General features: G+C 38.1%; 2 protein-coding genes across 2 annotated transcripts in view; both read right to left on the minus strand.

The window, feature by feature from the left end:
- Positions 1–337: 337 nt before the first annotated feature.
- Positions 338–8,239, minus strand: LOC308096071 (uncharacterized protein). Its single transcript, XM_080443352.1, has 7 exons — positions 8,098–8,239; positions 6,895–7,011; positions 3,510–3,611; positions 2,804–2,983; positions 2,210–2,242; positions 1,748–2,002; positions 338–1,659 (listed from the first exon to the last, which is right to left on the minus strand). The coding sequence occupies exons 2-7, from the start codon at positions 6,983–6,985 to the stop codon at positions 1,640–1,642; spliced, it is 681 nt and encodes a 226-aa protein (XP_080299478.1). The 5' UTR covers positions 6,986–7,011; positions 8,098–8,239; the 3' UTR covers positions 338–1,639.
- Positions 8,240–13,850: 5,611 nt separating this feature from the next.
- LOC308095451 (butyrophilin subfamily 2 member A2-like) overlaps positions 13,851–27,739 on the minus strand; it is a gene marked incomplete at its 3' end in the record, with an annotated part of 64,327 nt that continues 50,438 nt past the window's right edge. The window contains exons 6-7 of the mRNA XM_080442510.1: positions 26,718–27,044; positions 13,851–13,891 (exon numbers count right to left, since the gene is read on the minus strand). Coding sequence (XP_080298636.1) covers positions 13,851–13,891; positions 26,718–27,044 — 368 coding nt within the window. The remainder of the gene's footprint in view (positions 13,892–26,717; positions 27,045–27,739) is intronic.

Raw genomic sequence — 27,739 nt, forward strand, 5'->3', positions numbered from 1 at the left:
TTATTGAGGCAGCGTTGCCATGTGATGACGTAATCCAAGATGGCCACGGTGTCAATATATATGTATATATGTGTATGTATGTATGTATGTATGTATGTGTGTATATGTATGTATATATATATATGTATGTATGTATGTATGTATGTATGTATGTATGTATGTATGTATGTATATGTGCATATGTGTCATGTCATCGCAGGTGCACTGAGTTGGGGCTGATTCATGATGAAGATTGGTAGGTACCGCCCCTTGATGACGCGCTGTCTGCTGGGCCTCTCTCTGTCTCTCTCCCTCTGTCTCTCCATGGTGAGGTGCATACCTGGCAGGCGGTCCCCTAGTGAGACTCCACAGTATCTATGTATGTAAACCAATGGCAACAGGAAAGGTTTGGTGGAAGGAGTAATATGGGTCACAGACACAGTCAGGCCGGAATTGTGTAGTTCCCCGCTGGACAATGGCCAGGAGCTTTTAATCAGGAAACAGCATTTAAACAATACACTTCAAACACACATAATACAAATAATACCCGCCCCATGGAGCTACTGTCTAACTAAACTCAGCCGGGCCGCTGTTCGGCTTTACCGGTCTGTAGAAAGTCATTAGTCTGGCTCTCTGTCTATCCAGACAGCTCTTCTCTCTGCGGTTGCCCCACACACACACACACACACACACACACACACACACACACACACACACACACACACACACACACACACACACACACACACACACACACACACACACACACACACACACACACACACACACAAACACACACACACACACACACACACACACACACACAAACACACACACACACACACACACACAGCTTCTAAGGAGAGGGCCTAATGGAAGCTGAGTAGGTGTATAGCTGTCCATGCACCCTTCACACTATGTATGTATTGTATGTCTTGCTGATTAATTGGGTACAATGGACCACAATGGAAACAAGCCCCAGGGGCTTTTTGTGTTTTCCTTTTAGCATAACTTTTGACTGCGATATCTGTACTGTTAACAATGTTGATAATACAGTATTCAATCAATCAATCAATCAAAGACTCTTACACAACACTCAGGTGTGGTGGGTAACAAGGAGGCGGGGAAAATAAAACACAAATGCAAGGCAAAAAAATCAAAATAAAAAAAATCCAAAATGGCTACCAGAGATTAACCACAAAGTCCCCAAAATAATGAAAATGTCTTCAACCCATGACAAGAACATAGACTGTAACCCACCATATTAAGATAATAATAAAAACATGATCAAAATATGACATTCAAGGTAATCATGATGATCCCATAAAGTCCATATATCATAGTAGAAGAGATCCAATACTAATACAATCATAATGTCCATATGTCCATAAAGTCATGACTGGTGCACATGTGAGTAAAATGAATACTGCTTTTTGTCTGACTGTTGTATTCTCCAAATGTTTACCATATTTCTAGATTTGATCAGATTATTTAATGTTTAAACCAAATTATTTATACTGTGGATGAGTGAGCATGAATAGTTCTAACAATGAGTCAGAAGGTCTTTCTGACAGATGGACTCCTACAGTTTAAAACTGGCCTCTCTCCACCGTTTCTCCATTGATTCACAGGAGCATTTTCACCTCAGTTTCTCCTGAAGTCAATGATGACCTCCTTCCTCTAGAAAAAATAAATAAATAAACACGTCACACAAAACTCCTACAGACTTTAACAAAATAAACGTTAATATATTGTTATTGGCTCTTACTCAGGTCTTTAACAAGATGCTTCTCATGCTTCTGCAGAGCATCGTAGAACGCTGACATGGCTTTTTTCCCTTTCTTTTTCATAATGTCATGCAACATTCTCACTTTAGCCTCACTGGTCGCCTCTGCCTTGATGTTGCTAATCGTCTCTTCTGACAGAAAGTCTTCACGAAGAAGATCATCGAGTACACCCTGAACCTCTGTTACGCGTTTAACGAGCTCAGTCCAGTTCTTCTTTATGAAGTCTTCTTTCATTTCTGTTAAAATAAAAAGTCAGACTATTATGTCATTTGAATTCTGATTTCTGGTTTCACAAAGGTAGAGGTGAACTGCACTTAAAGTTTAATGGCCCAGATGACTGAGGGAGGAAAAAACAGGACGAACAATGTTAATTTCATTATGTTGTAGTTCTTGATTTGATGTCAGGGTCAAATATAAAGGTCAGAGAAGAGTAAAGATCTTACCTGTTGTCAGGGGTATCTGAAGTTGTTCTACACCTGAGGCATTTGGGAGAAAAGTGTGATATTTGTTCATTTGATTATAGTAACACACCCAGGGAAGTTGTAATGAAGTCCACTCAGATATATAATCCTTTATTGAACTACTCTTATAGTTATAATAGTTTATATAATCCTTTACTGAACAACTCTTACACATTACATGTGGGAGCATACTGTAACTACTTGCTTGCTGCCAACTAACTAAGCTCACTTCCTGGTTCTGACAGTGATATCATGCAAAGGTATGCAGTACAGTAGCCTGGAATTGGAACCCAACTGTTTACAATACGGCCCTGTGTCCTTAACATAGGGTTAAGGTTACCAACAACGCTGAGTCCTTACTTAATTCATTACTTACTTAAACAAGAGATCATTACATTCATACCAAAAACCAGGAAAGGATAAAAATGTGAACACATTTCTCCATGCTCTATGACTATGAGTTGATCCATATTTACATTAATAGAAATGTGTGTTTATTCTGCTGTTGCCGAATCACTCTGGATAAAGAACATCATATAAATGTATAAAATATAAAAGTAATCAGTACTATCTCACCAAGACGATTTTTTTCAGTGGTGACATCATCCCTCTCCTTCTTCATCATCCTCAGCTCTTCATCTTTCTTCTCCAGTTGATTGCCTCTTTGCTTCAGTTGAGCTGTGAGTTTCTCTACTTCATGGGTCAGCTTGCGTTGCTCTGCTGCCATCTCGTTGGTGTAGTTCTGCAGTTCTCTCTCTGTTTCAACAACGGATAGAACAAACATAAGTTTAGATTAAACACACATTTTAACATCCTCAATTAATTGTATTTCCACTTCTGTATATTTCACATGTATTCACTGTGATATTCCTGTCTTGATAGACATAGAAATCCTTTACAACTGCAGAGTTAAAATGTGCAGGTTCCACTTCACAAAACATAAAACAATGTTTGATGTTCTAATGTTTGTTTCCCAAAAGGCATGTTCACCAATAACATCAGACCACACTGGATGTTGTCCAATCAAAGTGAGACATTTTCACATCCCAGCAAGAGAGAACTGGCAGTTTAATACTAATCAATAACATTAAAAAAGAGATCATTAAATTCACACAAAAAAACAGGAAAAGAGTAAAGAACGTGAGCATAATTGTCCAATTGATTTAATAAATAATTAATATAAGTTATTTACAAGTTAATGTTTATTCTGCTGTTTCTAAATCACTGGATAAAAAACATCATATAAATGTATAAAATATTAAAGTAATCTGTAAAATCTCACCAAGACAAGTTTTTTCAGTGATGACATCATCCCTCTCCTTTTTCATCATCCTCAGTTCTTCATCTTTCTTCTCCAGTTGATCGTCTCTTTGCTTATGTGGAGCTGTGAGATCATCGACTTGTTATTTTTAATGGAATCATTGTATGTCACTGTCTGCTCAGATCCTGGCAAAGTTCATTCCCTTGTGCAAATAGCTTAAAAAAATAAAAATAATACTGTGTATAAAATAACCCCAACCCATAAACCTAACCTCTTAATGTCTAATCACAATTACCCTATCTTCGTATCGGTTGTATTTCGAGCAATGAGTCTGTGTACTGCTGCAAACAGCCCAGCCTGCGTGCGTGGCTCAAAACGAAGCACAGCGCGTTAAGGCACACTTTCAACACAGGTATTGTCATAATTTTTTGTTTGTGTCAGTCAAAAGATTAAAACATTGCTGTCCATTGTAAACTTTGTACAGACACCAACTCGCTTTCAACCACAGTGTATTCAACTGACATATAACACGCATCTCTCTCTCTCTCTCTCTCTCTCTCTCTCTCTCTCTCTCTCTCTGCTTCTCCACCCCCTCTCTCTCTCTCTCTATCACACACACACACCTCTCCCCCTCTCCCCCTCTCTCTCTCTCACACACCACAGTGCATGCAGTAAAATCCTCAGTGTTCAAGTGTTCCAGTAATATAGTCTGTGACGTGTGATGACTGTGATGCGTAAGTGATCTTTAGACCTGTGTAGGCTATAGGTCTGTTTGTGGCGGTGATGCGTCACATACTAGAAACCTATGGGTGTAGGAACCTTTGTAGTTCACTGTTACAGCGTCAGCTGTTTCATACGTTTCTGTCATATTATTTACACTCTTAGTTACCATTCCTAATTGGAGCACACTTTCCCATATCTATGCTATGTATGTATGTATGTATGTATGTATGTATGTATGTATGTATGTATGGATATATATATATATATATATATATATATATATATATATATATATATATATATATAGATATATAGATATATATATAGATATAGATATAGATATAGATATATATAGATAGATATAGATATAGATATAGATATAGATAGATATATATACATTGTTATAATATTAGAGTGGGATTGAAATGTAGTGCAAAGCCGATATTTAAAAGATAATGGTATTCCCTCTGCATGTGGGAGAAGGTGTTTGGACGTGTGGAGCCCCGAGGGGAGACAGTGTCCAACAAAATCACAGGAAAAAGGTCAATTTGATCTAAAGTCTGCTTGTGTGGTAGGTCGACTTCATGCCGTCACGCGAGTGACAAATCAACAGATTCAACCAAACGTGTGCAAAAGTCTTGTGGAATATTAATACAGGGTAAACAGAGAAGAAAGAAAAACTAAAATAAGAGCAGAGAGAGATATAAAGTAGTGCAAAAACCGAAAGCAGTTAAATAAAGCAGTTTTAAAAGAGATCAGGAGGAACATTTTTATGTTTTACCTTCTGGTCCAAAATAAATATAAATATCCAGGTTTGTTCCACTTTGAATGTACTTTTCGTCATTTTATATTAAGTTACAAAACTTTAGAATGCTGTCTTTTATATTCTTTTATAAAGAAAAAATCACCCTGTGTGAAGTGGGCGGTGTTTTGCTAGCTAATCACAATACTGAATGGAGTCAACCAATCATGTACAAAAAATAAATACATTTATTAAAACACTCTTTATGATGGACGAAACCATAACTTAAAAAAAACCAATTTATGTTTTTTTTTAAGTTATGGTTTCTTATATAGGGCTATGCACATGTGTCATGTGACACTGGCCAATCACAGTCCTGAATAGACTGTGATTGGCCAATCACAGCGCAGGATAATTGTACAAATTTCCAAACCTCACTTATAGGGGCGGTTTCACCGCCCAAAAAAAATCTATATCTATAAGTTATGTTTGTGTCAAAAACAGACCTCCAGGAGGCTATACATACGGGAGCGTTTCCATATACGTCATAGAATATCTATGGATAATTATTAGTTCGACATCAAACGGATAATGGTCCATGTCGTTATATCTGGAGTTAATAATGGATAAATGAACACTGAGGATTTTAGTGTGCAGCGTGCACAGAGGTACCGACAGACAGAGATATGAGTCCATTTGTCAGTCCATTTGGTCACAACTTAGCCAACACTTTAGGAATTAAAACATTTATAAATGTGTGACAAATGTACATTATATTTATCTGCTTGATCTATGGGTGTTATTATATACGAGTGATATGTAACATCTGATTTACTTATGCATGTAATTGTATCTGATTGATATGTAACATGTGGGAAACTATGAGGTATATGGACATTTCCAATTCACGTGAGGGTAATGGTCTGATCAGTGGGTGATTGAATGATTTGTGCCACCCAACGTTTCAAGTTCCCCCCTCCCCCCAGCTCCCACTGGGGGGAGGGGGGAACAAACACTGGTGTGAACTGGTGAATCCAGAGGAGATCTCCTGTGCGCCAGTGTTACTAGTTTAGGTTATAGTTTTTAACTAAACAGTAAGCTGCAGCCAAGAACAAAGAAATAGCGAGCCCAACGGAAGAGGAACGAGTCGTTGCTGCCGTGGGGTTACAATCGCGCTGGATTTATGAACAAACCGCCGGTCACCGAGAGGATTCTGACGGAGCCGCGGGTGATATAAGTCCATATTTCTGTTCCTGTGGATTACAAATAATGGGGTACCCCGAACTTTAAGTTATCTTCGGACCGCGTTGTGCGGAAGATCGTTATCGTTTCATTTGGATATAAGGACTAATAGACTTACTCGAGAGCATGGGAATAAGAGGCCGTTTGGACACTAACGTGTGAACTGTTGTTATTGTTTGGAGCGTCGGTCTGCGGTGACATTCACCCTTACGTCCGAGTAGTTGTTGTTGGTCATGTTTGAAAGAGATTGTGATCTGAAGGAGCTTGTGAAAGAAGTATTGTTTTGTTTATTTGTTGGTTGTTTGTTTGTTTATTTATTTTGTTTATTAGGGAAAGAGTATAGGGACAGAAGTTCAATTAAAAGTCTGAAGTGTATTATTTATTTACCAGCTCTATATCATGTTAAGCTCTATATCAGTAGTTCACATGTTAAGCTCTATATCATGTTAAGCTCTATCAGTAGTTCACATGTTAAGCTCTAAATAATGTTAAGCTCTATATCATTAGTTCACATGTTAAGCTCTATATCATGTTAAGCTCTATATCAGTAGTTCACATGTTAAGCTCTATATCATGTTTTGTGTCAGTAATGTATTACTTTTCTTCAGTTCTTTGTCTTCTTCAGTTCTTTGTCTTCTTCTGTCAGTAGTTTATTACTTCTATCCAATTCTTGGACTTTTTCTGTCAGTAATATATTACCTTTCTTCAGTTCTTGGTATTTCTGGCAGGTCAGTAGGAACTTCTGCTCGTGGGTCATACCCAGGAATAGTTGTCTCTGATCCTGAGTCATATCCTCGGCAAAATCCAGTTGTGCCGCTTTTGTAGAATATAAAGAACACACATAAGTTTAAAGGAACCACAGACATCTTCAATGTATAGGTGTGTGTGTATGTGTGTGTGTATGTGTGTGTGTGTGTGTGTGTGTGTGTGTGTGTGTGTGTGTGTGTGTGTGTGTGTGTGTGTGTGTGTGAGTGTGAGTGTGAGTGTGTGCGTGTGCGTGTGCGTGTGTGTGTGTGCATGTGTGCTTGTATTACTCTACTTGTGAGGGCCAAACTTCCCACAAGTATAGTATAATTTGATAAATAGACATTGTGAGGACCATTTTCCAGGTCCTCACACAATAAATGGTTGTTTTATGGTTAGAAATGATTTGGGGAGTAAAGCATATAATTAGGAAAAGATGTAGGTTGGGTTTAAGGTTAGGATTAGATAGCCTGGGACCAGACGAATCAGCCAGTGCAAAAAAGAATTGCACTCTGCGATTTGGGTCTGGCACGCTCCGTTGTGAATCCATTTCCTGCTCCAGAAGTCTGGGGTGACCAATCAGGGCCCAGTATTTAAATATGGGAGACTGTGATTGGTTGTAAGTCTAACCAATTGCGTCCAGAGCCATTGTTTTGATCCCGCCCCCTTGGAAAAATAACATCCTCATAGAAGCACCAGACTCATGTCCACGCAGTGATATAGTCTGGCTACGCGAGGCTAGGTTAGGATTTCAACTTAATCACACGCCGGTGTCTTGCACTGAAAATATCAGATCTACAAGCTCACAACACGTCGCAGCGGTACATATCATGAGCTTGTAGATCCGATATTTCCGGCTTTGCCGTTAAAAATGGCAACAAAGAAAAGTGCATTCGTAAAATCACCGTCCTAAAACCTTTATTGTCCTCACAAGTATAGTAATACTAGTACTCGTGTGTGTGTGTGTGTGTGTGTGTGTGTGTGTGTGTGTGTGTGTGTGTGTGTGTGTGTGTGTGTGTGTGTGTGTGTGTGTGTGTGTATGTGTGTATGTGTGTGTGTGTGTGTGTGTTCATAATTGTGACTGTTTCATTGATAAATGCACAGTATAATAAAGTTTAATGTATAGTTTTCGTTGAGTCTGTTTGTTATCCTACTTACCAAACTTATGAGATGAATTCAGTCTTCTATTCTTCTGCTCTGCTGTCTCGTTGCTGAGATAAGCTTTAGCTTTAGCTTTAGCTTCAGCTTCAGCTTTACCTACAGCTACATAAAGAGAGTTCAACTGTGTGTTAATAACAACTCTTCATCATGTTATACTGACTGGATAATAAATACATTTAACATTAAATCAACTTCAGTCTTGAATACAAGTACATGAAGAAAAAAAGGCATGCAAGAACCTGAACACATCAGATAAAAACAGACTTTGTATACCTATTGTAAATATTATTATATTATAGTATTATATACATCATTATTATGTAAATATGAGCTGAATTACTGATTTCTGTGAATAATTATGTCACTCTCCTCCCATGGGTGCTGGGCTGAGATAGCTTCAAGATAACTCAACTAGATAAATACATAAATCCAGAAGTACACAATATTAATTTGTATTATAATTGTAGGATGGGGGATGACTTATTTAAGCAGTCATACCTGCCTGAGTCAAACTAATTGGACTCAGAGCTATAGGTGTAACTAAGGATAAATCAGTCACCTCCACAAACAGAGAGACACTGTCCAGATAGAAGTTACCATCTGCTCTCTCCTGTAACATATGTTTAGTTTCCTTTTGGCTTTGTGCCACAGTACAGTAAACACCAAAGACACAGCCAACAGCATGTATCTCTACAAAAGTATTCAACATATTGGAAGAGGTCCTTTGGGCCAAAAAGCACTGTTTATTCACACCGGGTGAGTAGGTGTGATTCTTTTTTTCTTGCACAGACTATCATTTTCTGTTAGATAACAACCGACTTCATAGAAGACTGTTGTGATATGTGATCAGACCTGTGACCTTTGAACTCTCTTGCGGGACAATTTAACCAATCCAGATCCCATTGGCCTTTTTATTCACTCCTACTCTCAGACGATGACTTTCTCAACTCAGGTCAGATACATTTCTTCATAACACTAATATCACACCAGGTGTTTCAGCCTATGAGAGATGTTTACAACTTATATTAAAGGACAAATGATATCATACTATGGTTTCTGAAGCAATGCATTAAATGAACTGCTACAAGGCTAGATAATGAATTCCCGTCTCCAGATGTATATCTCTTCATTCTCAAGGTTATTTGATACACTGGTTGGTTGCATGACAATCAGAATATATGTTATTAAAATGCAATCATACTCTGAGTCTGAGTCAGTTATTCAGCTCATGCAAATAGTACAGTAAGTCTCATCTAACCTGCCTATAACACCTACCTGATTCCTTTCATCCAGATACAAATGTCTACTATTTCTGCAGACTAAAGACAATTTTTAGAGAACCCAATTTCAGAAGCAGAACTTACTATAGACATAAGTACAATGCAGAGTGGATCAGATGGTCAATGGCGTGGCAACAGACTTTTTAAATTGTCAGGACCAGGGAAGGGTGCATATAAGTCAGCCTGTATCTGGATTTGACCCTTATGCGACACGTTGTGGCTTGTCGATCAACTATTTTCTGTGAAAGCCTTCCCCACGATAAGGATGCTGAGGTTTAAGTGGTTAAATAACCTAGACACAACATAGAATTATTAAATAAGTTAATCTGCTATCTCATAATTGTGTATGATAATCTGTCAATAATATAAATCAGCTTGGCTGTTAACTTAAATGACACTATTTTGTACTGTTTGGACTAGGACCGGACCCACGGACCACGGCTAGCCTTACCCCTCTTGGACCAGGCGCCATGCAGACTGCCCCCTCAGACCTCTGACCCACGCTCCCCCTTTGACTATGTCTCTGCCTGGTCCCTTTGCCCCCGGTTGCTTCTCCCCCCCAGCCTTTGTTCAATAAAACCCGTAAACCTGTTTAAATAAATAATAATGTGAAAAGGTCTTGTAGGTTTTGTATTAAAACTAAAAACATTAGTAGGCTACAAGAGGTGATCTGGGAATCTCATGACCTTAAATGTTTTAGACCTGAAACAATATAAGATACAATAACTGTTTAGAAACAAATATATTTTGTACATAAAGATGACAGATTATTATTATTAATTTAATTGTTAACTACTTAAACTCTATGGTTGGTTAAAACTGCAAACATTAGTACAAGAGGTGATTTGGGAAGCTCATGACCTTAATAAAAAACGTATATTTGTATTCATAAGCAAATTACACCATCCTTGTAATAAAATGTTAGACTTGAAACATCAAGCAATGTAAAATACAATGGTCATTCACTGTGAAGACTTATTAGATCCATTTAATTTGTGTTCTATTATTGTGAGAACGTGATATTAATATGAAAACACATCAGAGAACATGAAGTAGAATATGTTTGATACTCCATCCCCTTCATATTCATAATGCATAAAAAGAAAAAAACATTTGTTTAGAAAACTGATATTTTATACATAATGATGACTTCTTATAAGTTGTTAAATAACCTGGAATAAAAAATTATTAAATAAATGAGTCTGTGAGTTTGTACATCAGCTATTCTTAATGAAGATATTTGGTATAGAGGGGAAAAGTGGTCCAAGTACAGAGTTAACTCAGGTCTGTTTCACTAAGCATAGAGGGTTTAATTGGTTAAGACTCCTTCAGTTTGTATTCGGCTGATGATAAGATGACAGATTATTATTATTATTTCCATTGTTTAACTATTTTAACCCTATATGGTTGACCGGGGTCTCTCAGGGCTCTATAATAGTGTCTTTTCTGTTTTCTGTGGGGAAAGCTTTCTCTGAAAATAGCTGATCGACAAGCTCACAACGTGTCGCAGTATCTTGTCTATCAGCTATTTTCTGTGAAAGCCTTCCCCACAATAAGGATTCTGGGGTTGAAGTGGTCAAATAACCTAGACACAACATAGTATTATTAATAAATGTATCTGCTATCTCATAATTGTGTATGATAATCTGTCAATAATATGAATCAGTTTGGCTGTTAACTTAAATGACACTATTGTGTACTGCAGTGGTTCTCAACCTGTGGGTCAGGACCCCCAATGGGGCTCCCCATATTATTTTGGGGGGTCCCCAGATGATTAGCATAATGTGCAACATTGTTTTCTCACTCAACAGTAAACAAACCAACACACAGTATAAGAGTATACAGGGTATCTGCACATTTCTAAAGTGACAATTTAAGGACTTTTAAGACCTTTTTAATACCTCTAAAATGAAAAGGGAAAAGAGACCATTAGGCTACTGCGTGAAAAGTAATCAACAAACTATTCTATTAAACATAAAGGCCAAATTGTCAAATATTACCAAAGAGAGAGGCAAACATTGTGGAAATAGCCAATCTACATGCTCACAACGCAAGGCATTGTGAGCTTGTAGATCAGCTATTTTCACAATATTTATCTGTGGAACCGAGTCAATTAAAATGTAATGCCTCAACTCCTACAATTCCAAGAGCTTGTCAGGGTGGGGGGTCCCCAGTTCAAATATGATTATTTTGGGGGATCCCCAGTTCAAATATGATTATTTTACAACGCGTCACACCGTTGCAGATCGGCTATTTTTTCTAGTTAAAAAAATTGTGAAAGTGGTCATGTTTGGGGTTTTACAAATATTTGATTTATAGTATTAACAATAGCTTGTGACTAAATAATAACTACATTAGATCCTTTAGAACACAGTCATGTTATTTTTTTTCTTTTCCTGTAAAGTAACAGTTTTGGACATACAAGGTTTCCACCTGACATCTACAATATCACGGTTAAAGATAATTAACAATTTGAGTTTGTACATCGGCTATTTTTAATGAAGATATTTGGTATAGAGGGGAAAAGTGGTCCAAGTACAGAGTTAACTCAGGTCTGTTTCATTAAGAATAGAGGGTTTCATTGGTTAAGACTCCTTCAGTGTGTATTCTGATATGGTGAAAACTTGATGTCAATCTGAAAACATATTGGAGGCCATGAAGTAGAATTGATTTAATACTCACTGTCGGCTAGTTCACGTTCACATTCATCATTCATGAAAAGAGAAAACACATGGTTGGAATGGTTAGAAAACTGATACTTCACAAACAGAAAGATTACTAATAATTAGCAAATTGTTAAGGAACCTGAAATATGGAATGCAATAATAGAATTGGTTAAATGAATCGTCTATCTCAATTATTGTACAAAGTAATAGCTTGCTTCATTAATCATAATGATTCAGCATTCTAATTACAACATTCTAATTCCATTTGTGAAGTGACTAAATGTCAGCTTAGAGATACAATTCTACACTATATTAAGAGTGAAACATTTTCATCTGCTACGACAGATTGGTTTATAGTAAAATGATCAGTTTTATAGTAAAAAAAAAGTGTTCTTTACTTGAATCAATCTATTGTCTGATGTCAAGATTATTTGCTATTCATGTCAACTGTTTCTGCAGTCCATGCCATTAATTATTAACCGCCTTGTGGGCACCAACTTGTCATATTTTTAATGTTTGCACAAAACGTTCACCTCCACACTACTCAGGAATCAAGTTTATCCTCCATAATAATCTTCTGATTCATTCATTTAATCTTCCTCAGTATGCCATCATTTATATCTGGTATTAACATGCATTCTGTATCTGTATATGTTAACCCTTTAAGACCGGGAATGCATCTGTGTCATTTTAAGATTGTTTTGGCTTTTCAAAAATAGCAGATATAAAAGCTCATAGCGCGGCACTCTGAGCTTGTAGATCTTTTGAAAAATCGTGAATATTAATTTGTGCAAATCTTTGAATATGTTTTTTTTTTAAGCCAACATTTTTAACTCTGTTACAACTTCTGGGGGTCCCTGGAACAAAATATTTTGAGGTGGGGGTCCACGGCCAAATACATATCATTTTGGGTGGTCCTTGAAATGAAAAAGGTTTGGGAACCACTGATATTTTAGCAACATACGTTCAAAGATTTGAGATAAAAATGTTTGCTTTAAAAACATATATATTCAAAGATTTGCACACATTTTCACAAAAAATAAATAAATATATATATAAAAAATGGCAGATCTAAAAGCTCATTTGAACTTGTATAGCTGCTATTTTTGAATAGCCAAAGAAATCTGAAAGTGACACAATAGGTTCCCGGTCTTAATGGGTTAAGGGAGTGTAATGGGTTACATTAGTGTAATATGTAAACACATAGGATGGATTGTGATGATTGGAATGTAATCACATGTCAGACCACATCAGAAACTGCTCTGACACACAGAGTGATGTGAGTGGGATGTAATGAGTCCAAGAAAATATGTGCTCTTGTTCCTGAGGTTGTGTGTATGCCTTTGTCTTTAACACTTTATTTATAGTTTGTGGCTACAGTAATTAGAATATGTTTTATTTTATGATCATTTGTGAGCCTAACTACCATTTAACTGGGTCTGGAAGATCCTATAGCACAGTGTCATACAAACATTCAAACATGCATCGCGATGCACTGTGAGCTTGTAGATCTGCTATTTTCAAAATATATTTTTTACATTTGAAAAATGTAAATGGGACATTCTTCATAATGAGTACTTTTACTTGTGGTACTTTAAGTACATTTTGATACCAATACGTTTTTTACTTTTACTCAAGTACATTTTGAATTCCGGACTTTTATTTGTAACAGAGTATTTCTACATTGCAGAATCGATACTTTTACTTAAGTAAAGCAATTGAGTACTTTTTACACCACTGGATACATGGTTACATTCTGAGCTGAATCTATGTTCTGCCATCAGGGCCGCATTAACCGTGGAACTTAGTGGAACTTGTGTTCCACGGCCCGCAGCCTGCAGCGCCCTGTGAGAATGATAGACAGTTTAGACACTGTAGTTATAGCAGAAACGGACTGTTGGAAAGGCTGTGCTGTGCCCTGTCTCTGTGCAGTGTGACTGTCAGCGCCGCTCGTGCTGGCGGTGGCACATGCACCGAACGCACGTGCGGTGCACGTTCATTCGCTGGGCCCGCGACCGCACCCGATATTGTCCGATTAATGTTGAGGGGGGGCCTTTGATTTTGTGTTGTTCCACGGCCCTGAGGGGTCTTAATGTGGCCCTGTCTGCCATGTAGACCTGTAAGCTACACTATGTAACTTTCTTAGTGAATATCTTAGTGTAATTTATACATGAAGAGATAAACATTATTACATAATTATATACACATATCGTTGCTGTCGGTTAGAAACCTTGTATCTCTGTATTTTAACGTTTATGTTTATTTTTTATATCGTAACTGACTGCCTTCCTGCATCATACTACAATGTCACAACAATTGCAAAAATAGCCGATCTACAAGCTCACAGCGCGTCGCACCGTGACGTTTAGTGAGCTTGCAGATCGGCTATTTTTGCTAATAAATATTTTTTTGAAAGTGGTTAAGTTTGGGGTTTAATAAATATTTGATGAAAGTATTAACAATATAATAGCTTGTGACTAAATGATAACTACATTAGATCCTTTATACATACAAAGTTTCCACCTGACATCTACAATACCACGGTTAATGATAATAACGATGTGAGTTTGTACATCGGCTATTTTTAATGAAGAGAATTGACTAAGGATAAATCAGTCATCTCCACAAACATTCAGAGAGAGACACTGTCCAGACAGAAGTTACCATCTGCTCTCCCCTGTAACAGATGTTTAGTTTCCTTGTGGCTTTGTACCACAGTACAGTAAACACCAAAGGCACAGCCAGCAGCATGCATCTCTGCGAAGGTATTCAAAATATTGGAAGGGGTCCTTGGGGCCATGCAAAAAGCACTGTTTATTCACACTGGGTGAGTGGGTGTGATTCTTTTTTCTTGCATAGACTTTCATTTTCTGTTAGATAACAACCGACTTCATAGAAGACTGTTGTGATATCTGATCACGCCTGTGACCTTTGTCTTGCAGGACAATTTAACCAATCCAGATCCCATTGGCCTTGATTCTCAACGTTGTATCAGGTCAGATTAATGTCTTCATAACACTAATGTCACACCAGGTGTTTCAGCCTATGAGAGATGTTTACATCTTCTATTAGAGGACAAATTATATCATACTATGGTTTCTGAAGCAATGCATGAAATGAACTGCTCTTATTACAAGGCTAGATAATGAATTCCCCTCTCCAGATGTATATGTCTTAATTCTCAAGGGTATTTGATACACTGGTTGGTTGCATAACAATCAGAATCTATGTTATTAAATCATACTCTATCTGAGTCAGTTATTCAGCTCATGCAAATAGTACAGTATGTCTCATCTAACTAACCTGCCTATAACACCTACCTGGTTCCTTTCATCCAGATACAAATGTCTACTATTTCTGCAGATTAAAGACACATTTTAGAGAACCCAATTTCAGAAGCAGAACTTACTATAGACATTAGTACAATACAGAGCTGGTCAGATGGTCAATGGTGTGGCAAGTGGGGCGTGGCAACAGACTTTTTGAATTGTCAGGACCAGAGAAGGGTGCATATCTGGTGCAGTGGTGAGATGGGTTGGAATTACGCTGAATATTGTCTATGGGTGTGTTGCAGGTGGATTCAATCATGGTCAATCAAATGATCACTTTTTATTACAGTGCATTGTGCATTTACACAGTGTCATGGAAGATGAGGCCTAGACATTTCTCCTAAGAGCAAACTGATATAACATAAAATTAGCTTGGGGTTAGTGATGTCTGGCGATGAGCCAAAGAGAAACTGTCAGTTTGTGTAATAATCTATCTAGGTGACCAATCAGTAAAACTTGTATGAAGGAGAAATCTATATGGATATATGCCTTCAATATTCTGTTTGAGTCATGATGACGTAGTTTTGCTGGACAAATCTTTGACCTTATTGACACCAAAATTAATGGATGCTGCTGATTTGCAAAACACACCCCCTACTGCACCTCTCCTCACACACCAGTGTACAGTGAATCCCCAAAACACCAAATACAGGCAGTGGGTAAGAACTCTGAGCCACTGTAAAATGAGGAATGGTCTATCAATTCATCCGAAGTCAGTGCAACTGTTGAAAGTGCTCCTGCTCCAAAATAAAGCCCTTAAACCCACCCTTACTCCATTGGAGTCATTGTTTTCTGCACCAGCCTCTCTTCTAACTTTGAATTCTTGCCTACCTATTTCTTCAAAATCCACACTCTCTGTGGTTCCTGTTGTTCAGGCCACCTTTAGAATGTACAATTCCACTGTAAATCACCCTTCATAATAATCCTTTGATTCCTCTCTTACAACATGATGGGGTGTTTGATGTCTGGCTCCAAACAGGTATCTGAACAGTTCAGCATTATTTTATAAATGGATATTTCACCTTTTTTCAACAAGTATCACGCACACGCACACGCACACACACACACACACACACACACACACACACACACACACACGTTTCCACTGAGTAACCACAGTATTTATTGCCTCACTCAAGCCACTATTCTCTGCCTGCTGAACAGACCAGTTTATCTCTAGTCTAGCTCGCTTCAACCTGTTATTCGGAACCTGTATTTCTGCCTGTTTATGACCTCTGTCTGTATCTGGAGTTTACCCTTATGAGCTTGTCGATCAACTATTTTCTGTGAAAGCCTTCCCCACGATAAGGATGCTGAGGTTTAAGTGGTTAAATAACCTAGACACGACATAGAATTATTAAATAAATTAATCTGCTATCTCACAATTGTGTATGATAATCTGTCAATAACATAAATCAGCTTGGCTGTTAACTTAACGACACTATTTTGTACTGTTTGGACCAGGACCGGACCCATGGACCACGGCTAGCCTTACCCCTCTTGGACCAGGCGCCATACAGACTGCCCCCTCAGAACTCTGACCCACGCTCCCCCTTTGATTATGTCTCTGCCTGGTCCCTTTGCCCCCGGTTGCTTCTCCCCCCAGCCTTTGTTCAATAAAACCCGTAAACCTGTTTAAATAAATAATAATGTGAAAAGGTCTTGTAGGTTTTGTATTCAAACTAAAAACATTAGTAGGCTACAAGAGGTGATTTGGGAATCTCATGACTTTAAATGTTTTAGACCTGAAACAATATAAGATACAATGGCTGTTTAGAAAAACAAATATTTTGTACATAAAGATGACAGATTATTATTATTAATTTAATTGTGAACTACTTAAACTCTATGGTTGGTTAAAACTGCAAACATTAGTACAAGAGGTGATTTGGGAAGCTCATGACATTAATAATAACTTATATTTGTATTCATAGGCAAATTACACCATCCTTGTAATAAAATGTTAGACTTGAAACATCAAGCAATGTAAAATACAATGGTCCTTCACTGTGAGGACTTATTAGATCCATTTAATGTGAGTTCTATGATTGTGAGAACGTGATATTCATATGAAAACACATCAGAGAACATGAAGTAGAATATATTTGATACTAGGGGTGTGCCAATATATCGTCCCGCGATATATCGCGATACGTTTTCGTGACGATATGTATCGTTTTGGGGGGAAAAAAAAGATTTTTTTTTTTTTTTTTTGTGCAAACAGCCCCGAGGTGAAAAGGGTGACAACATGTTGTTTTTTTCGGGTCAGGTGTCACACTATTGCCCTATTTGGATTCAAAACGGCTATTGTTGCTGAAAAGCTACAAGTTTGCGTCTGAATAATGCAAAAACAGAATTATTTGTTTGCATTTTTTCTCCCCCATATATTTTCAGGAGGGGCGAACTCCACTTGCGACCGCGACGGGTCGCTTCGACGGTGCCTGACTCGTCGCGACGGGTGCCCATCAACGGCTCGCTTCGACGGTGCCTGACTCGTCGCGACGGGTGCCCATCGTCTCGACGGGTGCCTGTTTTTGTCGGCGTTTCACCCGTGCGTCGGAGAACGGGCACTCGTCGAGACTCGTCGCGTTTACCGCGACGTAAGGCACGACGGAAAGAAGCCATTGTCGCCATCCACAATGTAATTGGTCGCATCTGCCTCTCTCCCTCCTTCCCCCCCCCCCCCCCCCCCCACCCGACCCCCTCCCCCTGTGGGGTAGGGGGTCGGGTGGGGGTCCCTGCGGACCTTTGGGGGGGGGGGGTCCCCTTGGGAATCCCTTTACGCATGCCTTCATTTGTCCCCGTGAATTAGGGCTGCATTCCCGAAGTTAACTTTCAATTTGATTGCTTCCATTATTTTAATCCAATAACCATATGTTGCATCACATTTTATCGATTGATATAACTTCAATAACCTCCGGAAATAAGGAATTTGTTTGATTCGATTTGAACGTTTAATGGCCTATTGAAAAGACATTGTTTTTGGAGAGGCTTTTCTTTTACGCATGAGAGAGAGAGAGAGAGGGGGGGAGAGAGAGAAAGAGAGAGCGCACGCACGCAGACGGAATGTGTTCATGCTCGTCCTTCTGGGGGGTCCCCGTGGACCTTTGGGGGTCCCCGGGCGACCCCCCCAACGCAATAGATAACACAGAAATCACACTATACAATGCATTTACATTCAGCCGATCTACTAGCTCATATCTGCTGCTTTGCGAAAGCCGCGCATTGCGACGTATTCTGTCTGTCTGTCTGTCTGTCTGTCTGTCTGTCTGTCTGTCTGTCTGTCTGTCTGTCTGTCAGCGCACGCTGACAGACAGACATGTTTAAGTTTTCCATTGAACTATTCAGCACCGAAATAAATTACTCATCCATTCATTAATGCATTCATTGATTCATTCATTCTTTCATTCATTCAATTTACTGCTTTAAGGAAATTATGTCTGTAGGAGCCATGAATGGGATTGTTGCAATGTGTGGTTATGTTGATTATATGTTTGGTCAATGAAATGAATGCGCTGTCACTGGTGCTATGGATGCTTGATTGACGGGGCCTGATTAATTCATAAACGTTTGGTCACCTGTCTGCTTCCATTATTTTAATCCAATAACCATATGTTGCATCACATTTTACGCACAGAGCGCAAGGCTGTTAACTATCGGAATGTGTTCACGCTCGTCCTTCTGGGGGGTCCCCGGGCGACCCCCCAACGCAATAGATAACACAGAAATCACACTATACAATGCATTTACATTCAGCCGATCTACTAGCTCATATCTGCTGCTTTGCGAAAGCCGCGCATTGCGACGTATTCTGTCTGTCTGTCTGTCTGTCTGTCTGTCTAAAGTCCGCAGCCGTAACACACACACACACACACACACACAAACACACATGCCCAACCCCGATCGCCACCCCCCCCACCCCCCCCCCCCAGGTGAATAAATAATAATTTAAGAAATTAAAATCCCTAAATCTATCTATCTATCTATCTATCTATCTTTTGTTTACGTGGTCTGCTCTTTTTGCCAGACCCAAGGGGTCGGGCTTACATGAGGCTTTGTACCTGTTTCGTCCATACATGGGCATGGTCACTTTGTCCTCCGGCCCCAGCCCAAAATAATTCTGTCCCCCCAAAAAGTCTGTCCATACATGGGCATAGAAGGGACACACGTCGTGCGAAGCCCGGCCATTCATGGGCATAGACACAGGCTGACACGTCATGTGAAGTCTGGGTCTGGCAGAACCAGGTCTCCTGGTCTTTTCCCCCTCTACACCGATAGCTCTTTCCCAAAAATAGCCGATCTACAACCTCACAACGCCTCACGCTGCGAGGCGTTGTGAGTAAATCCTCTAATAGTGACCTCTATTCAATTAAAAACCGGCCCTCTATTAATGACCGGGAGGCCTTGAAATAAGCAATTAAAAGCCTCCCTTCTAATAGAAGCCGACCCTTCTATTACAATCCTCTTTTTTTCCCTCTTTTTTTTAAAGTCTGAAGACTCTCGCCTCAGCTACTTTAAACGCCTGCCGTCGGTTCAAATCACAGTGACACAGATTAATGTATAAGACAACGTAAAGCGTTGTAAAGCGACTACGTGAGAAATAAACTTTAAAGTCGCTGTGAGGCGATGGGATGGGCTATGTTGTCAGACGCGCTCCGCTCCACAAACAAAAGGAATTCGCTGGGTCCAAAACAATGCGTTTAAGGGGTTTTATTAAAGAAATGTGAATAACTCAAAGAGTGCTCAAACAAAAAGTAAAGTAACCACAGCGATCAACATAAATAAAAGAAAGCAAAAATAAAGTGGTCAACAAAAGGTATGGCGTTCCATAACACTCCAAAAACACTTGTCTTTTCAATAGGCCATTAAACGTTCAAATCGAATCAAACAAATTCCTTATTTCCGGAGGTTATTGAAGTTATATCAATCGATAAAATGTGATGCAACATATGGTTATTGGATTAAAATAATGGAAGCAATCAAATTGAAAGTTAACTTCGGGAATGCAGCCCTAATTCACGGGGACAAATGAAGGCATGCGTAAAGGGATTCCCAAGGGGACCCCCCCCCCCCCAAAGGTCCGCAGGGACCCCCACCCGACCCCCTACCCCACAGGGGGAGGGGGTCGGGTGGGGGGGAGCACACACATAGGAAGGAGGGAAGGAGGGAGAGAGGCAGATGCGACCAATTACATTGTGGATGGCGACGATGGCTTCTTTCCGTCGTGCCTTACGTCGCGGTAAACGCAACGGAACGAGTCTCGACGAGCGCCCGTTCTCCGACGCACGGGTGAAACGCCGACAAAAACAGGCACCCGTCGAGACGATGGGCACCCGTCGCGACGAGTCAGGCACCGTCGAAGCGACCCGTCGCGGTCGAAGCGAGCCGTTGATGGGCACCCGTCGCGACGAGTCAGGCACCGTTGAAGCGACCCGTCGCGGTCGCAAGTGGAGTTCGCTGTCTCTCTATATTTTAAAAATAAAAAAGTGCGTATCGTATCGTATCGAAATCGTATCGAAGTTGTGAGCCAAATATCGTATCGTTTGGTGAAATTAGTGTATCGGCACACCCCTACCCATTTCTTCATATTCATAATGCATAAAAAGAAAAACACATTTGTTTAGAAAACTGATATTTTATACATAAAGATGACAGTGTTTTCTTATAAGTTGTTAAATAACCTGGAATAAGAAATTAAATGATTTAATAAATTAGTCTGTGAGTTTGTACATCAGCTATTTGTAGTGAAGATTTTTGGTATAGAGGGGAAAAGTGATCCAAGTACAGAGTTAACTCAGGTCTGTTTCACTAAGCATAGAGGGTTTAATTGGTTACGACTCCTTCAGTTTGTATTCGGCTGATGATAAGATGACAGATTATTATTATTATTTCCATTATTTAACTATTTTAACCCTATATGGTTGACCGGGGTCTCTCAGGGCTCTATACTAGTGTCTTTTCTGTTTTCTGTGGGGAAAGCTTTCTCTGAAAATAGCTGATCGACAAGCTCACATCGCGTCACAGTAGGTAGGACACTTTGTGAGCTTGTCTATCAGCTATTTTCTGTGAAAGCCTTCCCCACAATAAGGATTCTGGGGTTGAAGTGGTTAAATAACCTAGACACAACATAGAATTATTAAATAAATGAATCTGCTATCTCATAATTGTGTATGATAATCTGTCAATAATATGAATCAGTTTGGCTGTTAACTTAAATAACACTATTTTGTACTGCAGTGGTTCTCAACCTGTGGGTCAGGACCCCCAGGGGGGTCCCCAAATTATTGTGGGGGGTCCCCAGATGATTAGCTTAATGTGCAACATTGTTTTCTCACTCAACAGTAAACAAACCAACATACAGTATAAGAGTATACAGGGTACATTTCTAAAGTGACTTTAAGGACTTTTAAGACCTTTTTAATACCTCTAAAATAAAAAGGGGGAAAAAACTGTTTGGCTACAGCGTGAAAAGTAATCAACAAACTATTCTATTAAACATAAAGGCCAAATTGTCAAATATTACCAAAGAAAGAGGAAAACATTGTGGAAATAGCCGATCTACAAGCTCACAACGCAAGGCGTTCTGATCTTGTAGATCAGCTATTTTCACAATATTTATCTGTGGTACCGAGTCAATTAAAATGGAATGCCTCAACTCCTACAATTCCAAGAGCGTGTCAGGCTGGGGGGTCCCCAGTTCAATTATGATTATTTTGGGGGGTCCCCAGTTCAAATATGATTATTTTGGGGGGTCGCGGCCTGAAAAGTTGAGAATCACTGTTATATGGTATGCAGTAAGGTCTGCTACTGTTTCTGTTCATCTTTAGATAGTGTTTATCTGTAACATTTACAAACAGGTCAACTCTTCAACACATTAACACATAGACACAACATGTAGATCAAATATGTGAAGTGATTAAATGTCAGCTTAACCACTTGAACCCCAGCATCCCTATTCTGAGGGGAAAGTTTGTGAAAAATAGCTGATCTACAAGCTCACAACGCATCACGATGCGTTGTGAGCTTGTAGATCAGCTATTTTTGCCAAAGAGATGAGTGTAGACTGGGAAAAAAGGGTGTTTCTAGTACAGTTTAGAGGGTTTGAAATATCAATAAAGTAATTGTTTTCTACGATATGTATAGTACAACCTTCCTCTATTATGATGATTGTGAGTCAGATCATTATTGTTAACGTTTTGATTTTTACACTCATCTTTTAATTATTATCATTACAAACTAATAAAATAACCTTTGTTGTAAGTGATCTACTTGTAGATCAGCTATTTTCACAATATTTATCTGTGGAACTGCTAATAGACTTGTTAGATCCATTCAATTTGTGTTCTATGATTGTGAGAAAGTGATATTAATATGAAAACACATCAGAGAACATGAAGTAGAATATGTTTGATACTCACCAAAAACTTCATATTCATAATGCATAAAAAGAAAGAGAAAAACACATTTGTTTAGAAAACTGATATTTTATACATAAAGATGACTATGTGTTTTCTTATAAATCATTAAATAAGAAATTAAATTATTAAATAAATGAGTCTGTGAGGTTGTACATCGGCTACTTTTAATGAAGATATTTGGTGTAGAGGGGAAAAGTGGTCCAAGTACAGAGTTAACTCAGGTCTGTTTCACTAAGTATAGAGGGTTTCATTGGTTAAGACTCCTTCAGTTTGTATTCTGCTATGGTGAAAACTTGATGTCAATCTGAAAACATATTGGAGGCCATGAAGTAGAATTGATTTAATACTCACCGCCTAGTTCACGTTCACATTCATCATTCATGTAAAGAGAAAACACATGGTTGGAATGGTTAGAAAACTGATACTTCACAAACATAAAGATTACTAATAATTAGCAAATTGTTAAGGAACCTGAAATATGGAATGCAATAATAGAATGGGTTAAATTAATCGACTATCTCAATTATTTTACAAAGTAATAGCTTGCTTCATTAATCATAATGATTCAGCATTCTAATTACAACATTCTAATTTCATTTGTGAAGTGACTAAATGTCAGCTTAGAGATACAATTCTACACTATAGTATATATTAAGAGAGACACATTTTCATCTGCTATGACAGATTGGTTTATAGTAAAATGATCAGTTTCATAGTGAAAAAAAAGTGTCCAGTACTTGAATCAATCTATTGTCTGATGTCAAGATTATTTGCTCTTCATGTCAACTGTTTCTGCAGTCCATGCCATTTATTATTAACCAGCCTTGTGGACACCAACTACCAATCTGAATGGTAAAGTATGTTAATACAATATAACCGGTGGTTAAAAACAAAATGGTGGTGGTTGTATTTGGTCTCCCTGCTCTTCTGGTGAAAAATGGTAAGGTCTGACCTACTGGTAGACAAGTGGTACTGCATGAAGGTCAAAATTTTATTTCTCTCCTGTGTAAGATGACATGCTCTATTAGCTCTGTGGTAAAAATGTCAGCATTTGCGCAGGTGACCTGGGTTTGAATCTCGGGTAAGACATGAAAGTTACAGAGTGCAGCTTTAATGTATCCTTTAATATGATTGGATGACTTGTCATCAATGAAGTCATCATCAGGTGTCAACTGGAGCCAAATCACACTGTGATCATTATGTTTATGATCAAAATGCCTCAAATCAAATCAGAAAGACCGATAAGCTATCAGAAAGTGACTATATGGAAAATAATGAAGACTTAGATTACAGTAAACACTTATAGCCATTATATGAAAGCACAGTGTAATTTATACATGGAGAGATAAACATGATTACATAATTATACATATCGTTGCTGTCGGGCATAAACCTTGTATCTCCGTATTTTAACTTTTATGTTTGTTTGTTATTTCGTAACTGAATGCCTTACTGCATCATACTACAATGTCACACAACAATTGCAAAAATAGCCGATCTACAAGCTCACAACGCGTCACACCGTGACACGTTCAGAGCTTGTAGATCGGCTATTCTTGCTAGTTCTTTTATTATTATTTTTTAAGTGGTTGTCTTTGGGATTTTATAAATATTTGATGAAGAGTATTAACAATAGCTTGTGACTAAATAATAACTACATTAGATCCTTTAGAACACAGTCAAGTTCTTTTTTTTCCATTTCCTGTTAAGTAACAGTTTTGGACGTACAAGGTTTCCACCTGACATCTACAATATCACGGTTAATGATAATTAACGATGTGAGTTTGTACATCAGCTATTTTTAATGAAGATGGTATAGAGGGGGAAAAGTGGTCCAAGTACAGAGTTAACTCAGGTCTGTTTCACTAAGTATAGAGGGTTTCATTGGTTAAGACTCCTTCAGTTTGTATTCTGCTATGGTGAAAACTTGATGTCAATCTGAAAACATATTGGAGGACATGATGTAGAATTGATTTAATACTCACATCCCCCTAGTTCACGTTCACATTCATCATTCATGTAAAGAGAAAACACATGGTTGGAATGGTTAGAAAACTGATACTTCACAAACAGAAAGATTACTAATAATTAGCAAATAGTTAAGGAACCTGAAATATGGAATGCAATAATAGAATGGGTTAAATTAATCTACTATCTCAATTATTTTACAAAGTAATAGCTTGCTTCATTAATCATAATTATTCAGCATTCTAATTACAACATTCTAATTTCATTTGTGAAGTGACTAAATGTCAGCTTAGAGATACAATTCTACACTATAGTATATATTAAGAATGAAAAATTTTCATCTGCTATGACAGATTGGTTTATAGTAAAATTATCTGTTTCATAGTAAATAAAAAAGTGTTCAGTACTTGAATTAAACTATTGTCTGATGTCAAGATTATTTGCTATTCATGTCAACTGTTTCTGCAGTCCATGCCATTTATTATTAACCAGCCTTGTGGGCACCAACTTGTCATATTTTTAATGTTTGCACAAAACGTTCACCTCCACACTACTCAGGAATCAAGTTTATCCTCCATAATAATCTTCTGATTCATTCATTTAATCTTCCTCAGTATGCCATCATTTATATCTGGTATTAACATGCATTCTGTATCTGTATAATGTTAACCCTTTAAGACCGGGAACACATCTGTGTCATTTTAGGATTTCTTTGGCTATTCAAAAATAGCAGATAAGCTCATGGCACGGCACCGAGTGCTGCGCTATGAACTTGTAGATCTGCTGTTTTTGAAAAATAGTTAACGTTTGTGCAAATCTTTGAATATGTATTTTTTTTTAAGCCAACATTTTTTAATCTGTTACATTTTCTGGGGGTCCCTGGAACATAATATTTTGAGATGGGGGTCCACGGCCAAATACATATCATTTTGGGTGGTCCTTGACATGAAAAGGTTTGGGAACCACTGATATTATAGCAACATACGTTCAAAGATTTGAGATATAAATGTTCGCTTTAGGAAAACATAGCCTATATATATTAAAGATTTGCAAACATTTTCATGAAAAAAAGAAAAAGAAAAAAAAAAAAATATATATATATATATATATATATATATATATATATATATATATATATATATATATATATATATATATATATATATATATAAAGTGCAGATCTACAAGCTCATAGCGCTATTTTTAAACAGCCAAAGAAATCTGAAAGTGACACGGATGCGTTCCGATCTGAATGGGTTAAGGGAGAGCACATGTTAGTGCAATATGTAAACACATAGAAACACATGAAAGTTACAGAGTGCAGCTTTAATGTATGATTGGATGACTTGTCATCAATGAAGTCATCAAATCAAATCAGAAAGACCAATAAGCTATCAGAAAGTGACTATATGGAAAATAATGAAAAATATAATGGAAAATAAGACTTAGATTACAGTAAACACTTATAGCCATTATATGAAAGCACAGTGTAATTTATACATGGAGAGATAAACATGATTACATAATTATATATACATATCGTTGCTGTCGGGCAGAAACCTTGTATCTCCATATTTTAACTTTTATGTTTGTTTGTTATTTCGTAACTGAACGCCTTACTGCATCATACTACAATGTCAGACAACAATTGCAAAAATAGCCGATATACAAGCTCACAACGCGTCACACCGTGACGCGTTGTGAGCTTGTAGATCGGCTATTCTTGCTAGTTTAAAACATTTAGAAAGTGTCTAAGTTTGGGGTTTTATAAATATTTGATGAAGAGTATTAACAATAGCTTGTGACTAAATAATAACTACATTAGATCCTTTAGAACACAGTCATGTTCTTTTTTTTGTTCATTTCCTGAAAAGTAACAGTTTTGGACATACAAGGTTTCCACCTGACATCTACAATATCACGGTTAATAATGCACAGTGACAGTAGGTCACTTACCTGTATATAATCCCACAGCAATCTCCTCCTCCTGTTCTCCATGTTTGACCTGACAGATGTAAACTCCTTTATCTGTCTCTCTGTAGTCTCTCAGTGTCAGAGACACTTTGCCTTTCTGCAGATCCTGGATGTTCAGGGTCAATTTGCCCTCGTAGCCCCTCCCCTCTATCACCTGACCATTCTTATAAAGGTAAATACACTCTGACCCCTTAAACCACCTGATTGTCACGGAAGACGCGCTGGTCTCAGGAGAGAGGTGACAGTGGAGGGTGACATTATGACCTATCCTACCCAGAGCAAAGCCTTCAGTGAAGAGTTTAAAGTCACCTGGAGTGAAAAAAAGACAGTTAGTGAAGAAATAATTACTGTTCACTTAAACGTAACCATAATTAATTTACCAACACTTTACAGTGACACCCCCCAAAACACAGAGGCACACACACACACACACACACACACACACACAGCACACAGCACACACACACACACACACACACACACACACACACACACACACGTTATAAAGTCAAAGCAGCTCTTTGCTACAAGTAGTTATTATTCAGTCACAAGCTCTTGTTAATACTTTATAAACACGTAAACACTTTCATTTTCACTCTTGACATTTTTTCAAAAATAGCAAACAGATCTACAAGTTCACGTTGTGAGCTTGTAGATCAGCAATGTTTTGCTACCTTTGTGTGACACTGTAGTATGATGAAGTAGGGCATTGATTTATGACAAAACATAAAAAGTTTAAGTATAGAGATACGAGGTTTGTGACTCAACAGGGAGGATATATTAGTGGACGTTAGGGTGTTCATTTAATCCATTTTCCTAATGAAGACCTACATGGTCAAAACGTTGCCCTTATAATACACTTGTTATGGGAGCTTTAACCCATTAAGACCGGGAAAGCATCTGTCATTTTAGATTTTAACCACTTTAACCATTATCTATACTTTGGCTATTCAAATATAGCAGATCTACAAGCTTTTGAGCTACAGTATGAGCTTGTAGATCTG

Source organism: Gymnoscopelus braueri (assembly GCF_963280865.1).
Source record: "Gymnoscopelus braueri genome assembly, chromosome: 11".
Taxonomy (NCBI): domain Eukaryota; kingdom Metazoa; phylum Chordata; class Actinopteri; order Myctophiformes; family Myctophidae; genus Gymnoscopelus; species Gymnoscopelus braueri.